Here is an 11,605-nt window from a genome sequence, read left to right as displayed (position 1 = left end):
GCAGAGCTGGGTGTCTGTAGGTTAATTGTGTTATTCAATGTGACAGGTTCTCTTTGAAGTTATACTCATGAGACTTACTCTCATTACTCATCATGATAATCACAGCAGTTTTACTCTTACTAAAGTCTGACCTTTGCCTGAACTAATTGAATGTAATATATAGAGAAGAACTCGGCACGCAGGGGTATGCAATGAACTAGTGAAAGTTTAATGTAGCAATTCAAATACAAAGTATATTAACGTTTCGGTCCTAGGTTCCGGACCTTCATCAGAATGTAACTGTATAGAACATAGAAAAAAGAAAAATATAACAAATAAGGGAACATACTCAAGATGTCAGGAGATAAAACCAACATAATACCGACAAAAACAAACAAAATTAAAAATAAAATATACTTTATGGACTGAGCCCCTACTCGGGCACCATCTCGCTCACGGAGTGACGTAGAGTACCATATAATAACATATAATTGAATGTAATGTTATTATGAATACAAGTTCTCAAACACATCTAATTTTATTTACTTAATTTTTATTTAATATACTTTGTAATAACTAAGTTTAATAACAAATATATTGATATTCAATGATACGATTTGTTAATCATCTTCTCCTGACATCAGATCTGTAAATGTATTTACTAAAATCACATAAACAATCAATAGAAAGTACTCTCAAATAGGTGAAGAACTTACAAATGTTCCATTATAAATGTTACAATGCTCTACCAATGTTGTACTAAAAAAAACTATTAAATATGCAATACTGAAATTTCTATTTAACCAGTAATTAAAGGGAGCCTGTCACCTATAAATATGCTATTTACCTGCAAATATAGTGGTAAACAGTGTTTAAATCAAGCACGGCTATAGGGAAAAAAATCAAGTCATATTATTTCTGTAACAACTTGTTTCCAGTCATCGAGGCAGTGACCTGGCTGTAAGTCACCACTCCCTACACAGTGAACGTGCTGTTATCATGCCCCTGCTCCTTGACTGACAGCCTGCTGTGCAGCACTCAAGTTGAAGGAGAGTGATTACAGTGTGCTCACTGTGTAGTGAGTGGTGAATGTTACAACTTTCTGCACAGACCGGATGGCTAGAAGCAAGTGGCAGCAGGGAGAATATAGTTTTATTTTCTCCCTGTAAACCAGTCAAACATAATTAAAACACTATTTACCTGCAGATTGCTACTATAACTGTAGGTGATTAACATTTTTTGGAGGTGACAGGTTCCCTTTAAGTTTAAATCTAAACTCGGTGGTTTGTACAATTACCATATTAAAAGGGCTCTTTGAGCAAATTTACAATATAACATACATGTAAATATTACAAATAATCCTAAATACAAAGTTAGCAAAACTGACTTGTTTAATTAGGGGATAATAATTGCATATGGTCAAAATAGCCGCCATCACCTATTTCAGACAGCAACCCATCCTAGGCTACACACAATAGCACAGGTTTCATAAAGAAGAGACAGGGCAGCATTGTGAGCACATATACCTGATTTTCTCACTCAGCCTGACAGGTTTTCAATGGGCATGTAAAAGCAGGAGGGGAAAAAAACTTTACTCAGCTAAACGAAGAAGCCAATTTCTGTTTAGTCATTCCCTGTGCTGTAAACCTCTAACATAACTCAGATGTCTTTCTTAAGCATATTTTCTTCAAGTAACCTAATGCATTTAGTCTAGATTGGATTGGCCACTGCCATGCTGTGTCTTACCACACTATGCACTTGGAAGGGGTGGGATGGGCGTTACTGACATTACTTGTAACAGTTCAATTGAACACTTGGCTGAGATGGTCTTGGTGTGTCACTCACCCACGCCCAGGTGCAGGTGAGACTCAAGTGCCAATGTAATGCATTTTAGGTATGGTGTTTGTACAGGCATAACCCAAGTAGGTATTACTGGTGCACATTTTCACAGCTCTATTTAACTTTGCGTCTTCCTCCACCACCTTAGGTCTGTATCTGTTTACAGATGTCCCATATTTTTTCTTCATTTTTGGTACTTTTGCTAATATTGGCTAGTATTGGTGGATCATAAGACGGCATCAATATTTTATGATACTTATGAGTAACTTTTTAAATTACTGTTTCTTCAAGATTAGTTATATTTTGGATCATGAACTATATAACTATAACATAATATCTATTATTGTTAATTTCCTCCACCATTTAGATATTTTTCCCCAAAACACCTTCAGGTTAGATAAAGATGTTACATAATATGATGTTATTCACACCCATAAGACTCATTTTTTCTTTGCATAGATACAAATATATATATATATATATGTACTGTGTATATATATATATATATATATATATATATATATATATATAGCTTTTTTTCAGTGTTTATTTTCTTTAGAAACAAAAAATCTTTGAAGATATGTATCCTTGCATAACTTTTCCTTGAAAGAACTAATCTTTATCTTCATCTCCACCTTCACCACTGAAACTACACAATAGACAGCAGAGACTCTTGTTTTCATCTACATTGGAGATATGTCCTGATTCACACCTGTGCCATAAATGTTGCCTCAGCAGCTCTGTGTCATATATGACTGTTTTTTCCTTTACTATATTGATGAGATCCATATGTATTGGAAACTTCTGCAGGAGAGCATGTAATTCATCCAAATGCACGGTGCGTTCTTTTGAATACATATTTTTGATCAGTAATTTTATTTTTAGAATGGCCAGCTTTGGGATGTCCTTCTCTATAAATGTAGCCTCTACTTCTAAGGCCATTCGGAATAAGTCATAATACTTTTCCAAAATGTCATACTTATTCGTAGCATTATGAATGGCATTAGAAATAATATGAATATCTTTAACTATTCTGATCAGAATCCTAGGGCTTTTTTTTACCTTATTTTGTATTGCTCCTAGTTTTTGCCAGAATGTTACTTTCTCAGCTACTAACATCAGTGAACGTAGAGTTAAGTTGCCTTCTTGCAACTGTTGCACTGTCTTATCTAGTTGTGGAAAGTTACACAATTCAGTGACATTTTCACTGAGGAACATTTCTAAATTATTCATCCATTTGTAACTGATGCTTTCTTTAATTTTCTCCACATCAGACAGTGTTTGCTTGATCAAATTGCCATATCGTAAACTTTTTCTGATGGGTTTCAGACATTTCGGACAAGACTTCAGTTTAATAATTTGGTCTTCCTCTTTGCTAACCATCCATTCCGAGAACTTTTTCACTTCAAAAAAATGAGGACAGTCCATGAGTTGAACAAAGCGGGCATCAGGTTGTGCTTCATTTCCAAAGATCAATTCTTGAACTTCATCAGCATCACAAACTCTGCATTTCTTGGGGCATGGCTCTCCACAAAATCCAATGCATGGGTGACCACATTTAAGTTTTTTCCTGCAAGGTTCATCACATGCCTCTCTGTCACAAGGCTCCCAACACAGTTTTGAACACATTTTATGTTTGCACTTCCACCCACAAGGCTTTGTGCAAGGAGCACAGGGTTCACTGCATTTCTGAAAGCATTTTCCATGAAAACATGAATTTTCACAAGAACGGTTACAAAAGCACGTAAAGTTACATTTTTCTTCACACTTATGTGAACAGTAAAGTGGAATGCCGCAAGCATTTCCACATGTTAAGTGAAAGCCTCGTGTATCGCAGCTGTTGCAATTTCCAGGGCAGTTGTGTCCACAATCTAATTTTTCTTCACATTTCACATGACATTTTAATGTGGTGCCAGCCAACTCAGCTTCTATCTTCATGAAACACAATGTTTTAACAGTGTGACCACATTCCAGTGTAACTGTTACCTTTTCGGGACATTTGCAGATTTGACCACATAATCGGACACACTTGTGACCACACTGTAATATCTTAATGCATGGCTCTTTGCAACAGAATTCTTCTGGATCCATTGAACATGGAACATCCTGAATGTGTCCACATAAGGGAATCTCTTTTTGCACAATCTCTTCACATTTACAAGGGTCACAGCACAACTTTCTGCACTTGTGTCCATTTTCACAGAGTTTTGGACAAGGTATTCTGCATACAACATTTTCATGTTGCTGATCATAAGGGTGACACAAAAGAGGACAAACATGGCCACAGTTTAATGTGAATTGGCAAGGAATCTTGCATCCACCCTCAGGAACATCAGCAAAATCTGAAGATTTAGATACACAAGTTACTGTATCAGGATGGTTGACACATTGGAGCTTTAACTCTTTACCAATAAGACCATTTTCTTGTAATACATCATTAATTGCACTCCAAAGGGGAACTTTGGTTAATAATTCCATATTCCCTATACAAAATAATCCTTTCTTGGCTCTTGATAAAGCAACACATACCCGGTTTGGGATTTTAAGAAAACCAACATTGCCAACCAAGTTACTTCTTACCAGTGAGAGGATGATAATATCATTTTCCTCTCCTTGGTATTTATCAACCACACATACCCTGACACCCTCAAACTGAGCTTTGGGCATCATTTTCTGCAAACAATGAAGCTGTCCAGAATAAGTAGTGAGTATTGTTATCTGGGATGGAGAGTAGCCTTGTTGTATGAAATAGAAGCAGAGTGACTTCACAAAAGCAGCTTCATGGACATTCTGATGACTCTTGCCTTCCTTAATATGTTCCTCAAGGTGGTTGTGGTCCACAAAGAAGAGGCTGTGACAAACACCCTAGTAGATAAAATTAGAGAGGAACAGATTATAATGACGTACGTGTTATATTACATTTATTTTATCAAAAGAAAGTGACAATGTTATATGAAGACTGTACCTGTGGAGAAACACGCATTCCTAACCCTTTCTATCAATACTATTTTATCAGTATGTACTGTAAATTTCAATAGCTTCATTAAAAACCTATACCAAAAATAAATTCTATACGATGGATTGATTCTACATAGTTCTATACAATTATTTAATACTTTCACAAAGAAGTATTGGGTAATTGTAAAAACATATACAACACAGTTAATAAGACATTATGCAGATGTCAATCTAATGTGTGTGACATGCTAGAAAAAAATAATCAAGCATGTAAAATCTAACATTTTTTTGTTACTGCAGGAGACAAACCACCGTCAATAGTTTGCCAGCTACAGTTTCCAATTAGATGACAGGGTCTAATAGGCTATGTATCAGTGTTAGGGTAAGCTCACACTAGCGTATAAAAAAACAGTCCCATTCTTATCCAGGAGAGTGGGACATTTTTTCTCCCTTGTCATCCATGTTCTGTCTGTGTACAATCCGTTTTTTTTAATCAGCAGCTATTAATCATTTACAGGACCATGTACAGTTTCCTATGCTATAGAATTGTAATGTATCCCTTAAAATCGAATGCCATACTGATGGTCTGTATAGCATGCAATTTTTTTTCTCGCACTGTACCAATTCCGGAGTGAAATCGCAGCATGCAGCAACTTTTTTCTCAATAAAAATACGCAGATCTGCACTGCCTCATTGAATAACATTGGTCCGAGTACAATCTGATTTTTTGCACTTGTATGATTTATATGCTAGTGTGAGCAATAGAAGTGCTACAAGTATTTCAGTTTAATATACCAAACAGCAGAGTATTGGATGTTCCAGTCCCATAGTGGCAATAAGTACAAACTTAGAAAAAAGTTCAATAACATTTGTAAAAGAAAAACAAACCGCCCCCCATAAAGCACAGAATACATCACAGAAACATGTTTAAAAGTAAAAACAAAAATAAAGTACAGCAGGGACAAAATTGTAGACCTGCACAAGGCTGGGATTGGCTACAGGACAAAAGGCAAGCAGCTTGTTGAAAAGGCAAAAGCTGTTGGAGCAATTATTAGATAATGGAAGACACACAAGATGACTGTCAAACTTCCTCGGTCTTGGGCTCCATGCAAGATCTCACCTCGTTGGATGAGGAAGATTCTGAGAAAGGTCAGGAATCAGCCCAGAATACACAGAAGAACCTGGCCAATGACCTGAAGAGAGCTGGGACCACAGTCTCAAACATTACCGTTAGTAACACACTACGCCGTCATAGATTAAAATCCTACAGGGCACGCAAGGTCCCCCTGCTCACGCCAGCACATGTCCAGGCCTGTGTGAAGTTTGCCAATAGTCATCTGGATGATCCAGAGGAAGCATGGTAGAAGGTCATGTGGTCAGATGAAACCAAAATAGAACATTTTGGTATCAACTCCACTCGCTGTGTTTAGAGGAAGAAGAAGGATTAGTACAACCCCAATAACACTGTCCCAACCGTGAAGCATGGTGGGGGAAACATCATACTTTGGGGGTGCTTTTCTACAAAGGGAACAGTATGACTGAACCGTATTGAAGGGAGGATAGATGGGTTCATGTAGCGTGAGATTTTTGCCAACAACCTCCTTCCCTCAGTAATAGCATTAAAGATAGGTCATGTGTTTTCCAGCATGACAATGACCTGAAACATACTGCCAGGGCAACTAAGGAGTGGCTCCGTAAGAAGCATTTCAAGGTCGTGGAGTGGCCTAGCCAGTATCCAGTCCTAAACCCAATAGAAAATCTTTGGAGCTAAAATTCAATGTTGCCCAGCAACAGCCACGAAACCTGAAAAGATGTGGAGAAGATCTGTATGGGGGAGTGGGCCAAAATCCCTGCTGTAGTGTGTGCAAACTTGGCAAAGAACTATAGGAATCGTCTGACCTCTGTAATTGCAAACAAAGGTTTCTGTACCAAATATTAAGTTCTGGTTTTCTATAGTATCAAATGCTTATTTCATGCAATAAAATGAAAATTATTTATGTAAAAATCATAAAATGTGATTTTCTAGATTTTTTTTAAGATTCTGTCTCTCACAGTTGAAGTGTACCTATGATAAAAATGACAGACCTCTCCATTCTTTGTAAAAATGTGAAAATTTGCAAAATCGGCAGTGTATCAAATACTTATTTTCCCAACTGTACTTATCTGCTGGCTAACATGGTAGAAAGATATATTTTTCCTGTATGCCAAAGTAGTCAAACATAAAAACTCTGATTCAGCAAGACCATCATGAACAATGCCAGTCTTGACCAGGGAGCATGCTGGAATCAGACTCTCCTGATTCATTAAGAGGCACTGACCTCTTAATGAATCAGGCGCATCTGAAATGTGGCGTGCGCCTCCGTGCACTTTGCCACTAATTTTACTCGAGTCAGGGACAGTAGCAAAATTTCTGGAATAAGGTACGCCACAGCTCCTCATGAATTAGATGTCAAGCCTCTGTTGATGAATCCTGAGCATCTGAAAAGTGGTATGCGCCTAGCCACTAGTTTTACTCCAGTCACGAAATGGAGCAAGATTTCTGGTGTAAGGTATGCCATAGCTTGGCGTCATGCCCTTGCACTTCCCATTGTGGTGGAGTAAAGAAAAACTGGTATGAAATTGCCAAAATTGCAAATTTCTTTCACAATCCTGAGTTGTGACATATCAACATGTTTACACTGGAAATTTGGTAAAAGCTGTTTGGTGAATCAGGGCCAAAATATCTAAATTTGGTATCACTGCAGCTATACTGACCCATAGAATAAAGTTTCCATGTCGCTTATACCACATGGTGAATATCGAAAATAAATAATGTAAGATGGCCGCCGGACAGGTCCGTAACGGGAGATAAGTATCACCAAGGTTGGTAGCTTCAGTGATGTGAAACAGGAAAAGTATGCTCCAGCATGTATAGTGCTGAGAGGGTTAATAGGGCATATCAGGCCCTTTTTTTATGAGCAGTCATAAGAGATGGGTGAGCGTGGTTGCTCACATATCCCCACCCCGGGGCGTGGTTTATTGTAAATAAATTGGAGGCCAAGTGTCTCATTTGGTGTCTGTGTCTGGAGACGTGTGGATCTCCAGTGTGTTGGTTTGTGCTAAGGCCTTGAGAACTTGGCACTGACCTGTAGCGGGTGAACCCGCACCATTGCATGGACATTTTGATTTGTGTTTTCCCTTTGTGCTGGAAAAGGCTGTCTTTTTGTTTATAAGCAAAATAGGATACTAGGATTCATCACAGATGTAATATACATATACAAGCAAAAAAATGAGGATAACCAATATCACTTATACTAATTCTCATTCCTCATTAAATTTAATGAATAAATAAAGAGATCAAATACTTCATAAATATGTTACATCAAGAAAATTTTTTATTACAAAAACAATTAGACACCCCATAAAATAGTTAAGAGCCTCTAAAACAGGAAAAAAAGGGTTTTTTTCCCTGTCTTTTTGTTTGCCTATGCTAAGCGGTTTATGTAGTCCGAATAAACCTGTCTGAATATTTGTATGGAAACGTTTCCTGTTCCTACCTGAACCGCGGTCGAGTGAGTACCAAACCCCTACAACTGGTGGAGAATGCGGACACGAATCCCAAGGGGAAGTGTGACCGCTACAGGAAACCGTTTATTTCTAGGGTGAAGGCCGCCAGCCAGCAAGGGATGTCCGGCAGCATGGAGGACCTGATAAAGCAACTGGTGCAGGCTAACCTCCAGCAGCATCAACAGCAGTGGCAACAGCAGCAACAGATGCAGCAGATACAGCACAAGCAGCAGATGGCGCTCCTAGCTGAGGTGATCGATGGCAGGGCAACCGCTCCTCCCCCAACTCCAGGTGATGACTCTCTCGTGAGGAAGACGGTAAGAAGAGCCTTACAAAAGAAGACCCCGGGTGATGACGTTGAGGCGCTCCTGACAGTCTTTGAGAGGGTGGCAGAGAGGGAGAAATTTCCTCTGGAGCAGTGGGTGGAGGTTCTGGCGCCATATTTAACAGGCGAGCCGCAGAGAGCCTATTATGACTTGGCCTTGCAGGACGCAAAAGAGTACTCCAAGTTAAAAACGGAGATATTGGCACGCTTGGGTGTGACTCTGATGGTCAGGGCACAACGGGTGCACCACTGGGCCTATTGCAGTGATAAACCTCCCCGGTCCCAAATGTTCGACCTCCTACACCTGGTCCAAAAGTTGTTGAAACCTAAGTCTTTCTCTCCAGCACAGATGGTGGAGAGGGTCATTATGGACAGGTTCATCCACTCCCCTCCGAGGTTGGTGCAAGCCTGGGTTGCCCAGGGAGATCCCTGTAATGCTGATGACCTGGTGGGATTGGTGGAATGGTACCAGGTGGTAGAGAGTTCATTGGGGAAGCCAGGGGTCATAGTGTCTCCATACTGGGGATCCCAAAAGCGGGCAGACACCCAAAAGAAGGAAACTAGAGACACGTCTGGGGGGCGTCCTAGCGCCCAGGAGAGGTCTGAGTTGCTGCCCCAGGTTCCGTCCCATAACATAGTATGTTGGAGATGTCATACCCCAGGTCACATAGCCACATAGCCGCCCATTGCCCCATGACCAACGAGCCAATGGACTGCAGCACAGGACGTCACTGTTCGTACTTTGCTTATCCTGCCTGTAGTGCTGTTCATCAGTCAGACGAGGGACCGCAGGCTTGCCTCATGTCGGTGAATGGAGTGCAAATAACTGCTCTGTTAGACTCGGGTAGTTTGGTAACTCTACTGAGGGCCACAATTCCTCATCGGCTGATTCCGGGGAAGAAGGTAGGTATCTGTTGTATCCATGGGGATGCTAAGGACTACCCTGTGGCCCGAGTGGTCATAAACTCAAACTGTGGCGCCGAGTCCCACGAGGTGGGCGTAGTCAAAGACCTTTTGCATCCGGTGATAATAGGGCGGGACTTTGCCTTGTTTTGGGACTTGTAGGAGAAAGGGAGGAAGCCGGGTTGTCTGGACAACAACCAGGTCGCTCCTGAAGAAACCTCATTGCAGGCCACCGCCGACGGGTTTCCTTTTTGTGTGCTTGTTGGGGATGAGGATGAGGCAGCATCCCCGGAGGCCAATATCCCTGAGCTGGAGGTGTCTGGGGGAAACTTTGGAACCACCCAACTCAGGGACTTAACTCTAAAAGGGGCATTTGATAATGTCACTGTTCTGAATGGTGTTGCTCGGGGGCTGACACCCTATATCCGTACTTTGCTGTGAATGGGGAGTTGCTATATCGGGTCACCAAGCTCAGAGGGGAGGTTATCGAGCAGTTACTAGTGCCAGGGCCGTATAGACGCAAGGTGTTAGATATGGCCCATACACATCTTAGGTGGGCATCTGGGGGTAGAAACAACCCAGGAAAGGATCTTCCAGAGGTTCTACTGGCCCGGTTGTCACCGAGAGATCATGAATTATTGTAGGTCCTGTCCCACTTGTCAGCTGACTTCCCCTGTGGCTCACTTCCATAGCCCCTAATTGCCACTACCCATCATTGAGGTCCCATTTGATCGCATCACCATAAATCTAGTGGGGCTCCGGGTCAAGTACGCCAGAGGACATCAGTATATCCTGGTGGTACTGGACTACGCTACCCGGTACCCGGAGGCTGTACCACCAGGAAACTCCTCTGAAAAGTGCATAGCCCGGGAGCTAGTCCACATCTTTTCGAGAACGGGGTTGCCTAATGAGATCCTAACGGACCAAGGGACCCCATTTATGTCAAGGGTGATGAGGGAGTTGTGCAAAACCCTGCAAATCACACAACTCAGGACCTCAGTCTACCAGCCACAGACAGACGGCTTGGTGGAGAGGTTTAATAAAACCTTGAAGGCAATGTTGAAGAAGGTCGTAGAGAAAGATGGCCGGGACTAGGACTGTCTACTACCGTACCTTCTGTTTTCCATTAGAGAAGCCCCACAGGCCTCTACTGGATTCTCCCTGTTTGAGCTGTTAAATGGCCGACACCCCTGCGGACTCCTGGAGTAGTGTAGTGAAGGAGACCTGGGAGGCGGAGTCTACACCCTACAGGAGTATAATCAAACATGTGGCCAAGATGCAAGAGAGGATTGCTGAGGTGATGCCCATTGTAAAACAACACCTCCTCAAAGCACAAGAGGCACAGTCGAGGGTGTACAATAGATCGGCGAGGGTGAGACACGTCAACCCTGGGGATCGGGTACTGGTACTGGTACCTACGGTGGAGAACAAATTCCTCGCCAAGTGGCAGGGCCCCTATGAAGTAGTCGAAAAGGTTGGCAATGTCAACTATAGAGTCCACCAACCAGGGAGAAGGAAGTCCTACCAGGTGTACCACGTCAACCTGATTAAGCCTTGGTGAGATAGGGAGCCCGTGGAAGCTCCGGGTTTGGTGGCGAAGACTGAAGCCGATGTGGAGGAAGTCAAGGTGGCAGAGTCACTGTTACGTGCCCAGAAGCAACAGTGCCGAGAGTTGCTACATCGGAACAGAGATTTGTTCTCTGAATTACCAGGTTGTACCCAAATCATAGAGCATGAGGTTCTTACGGAGCCTCATGTCTGAGTAAACATGAAGCCATATCGGATTCCAGAAGCCCGCCAAGAGGTGATCTCGAAGGAAGTGAAGCGGATGCTGAGCCTGGGAATCATTGAGGAGTCCAAGAGTGGCTGGTCCAGTCCCATAGTCTTGGTGCCGAAACCAGATGGAGAATGGCGGTTTTGGAATGATTATAGGAAACTCAACGAGGTCTCAAAGTTCGACACATACCCAATGCCCGGGGTAGACGAACTGATTGAAAGGTTAGGAAGGGCCAGGTACATTACCACCATTGACCTCACAAAAGGGTATTGGCAAAT

The 11,605-nt window shown here is 41.7% G+C and overlaps 1 protein-coding gene across 3 annotated transcripts in view; it reads right to left on the bottom strand.

Moving 5' to 3' along the window:
• Window positions 1-225: 225 nt before the first annotated feature.
• Window positions 226-11,605, bottom strand: part of LOC141265441 (NFX1-type zinc finger-containing protein 1-like) — a 325,904-nt gene continuing 314,524 nt past the window's right edge. For all 3 annotated transcript variants that reach the window (XM_073678552.1, XM_073678553.1, XM_073678551.1), the window contains one exon: window positions 226-4,683. In XM_073678552.1, the coding sequence (XP_073534653.1) occupies window positions 2,431-4,683 (2,253 nt within the window). In that variant the 3' untranslated portion in view covers window positions 226-2,430. The remainder of the gene's footprint in view (window positions 4,684-11,605) is intronic.

The sequence above is a fragment of the Phyllobates terribilis genome, unplaced genomic scaffold (genome assembly GCF_046119375.1).
Source record: "Phyllobates terribilis strain yellow unplaced genomic scaffold, ASM4611937v1 Scaffold_4__5_contigs__length_816908805, whole genome shotgun sequence".
Taxonomy (NCBI): domain Eukaryota; kingdom Metazoa; phylum Chordata; class Amphibia; order Anura; family Dendrobatidae; genus Phyllobates; species Phyllobates terribilis.
The sequence above is the reverse complement of the archived record's forward strand: the minus strand, read 5'-3'. Positions and strand labels throughout refer to the sequence as shown.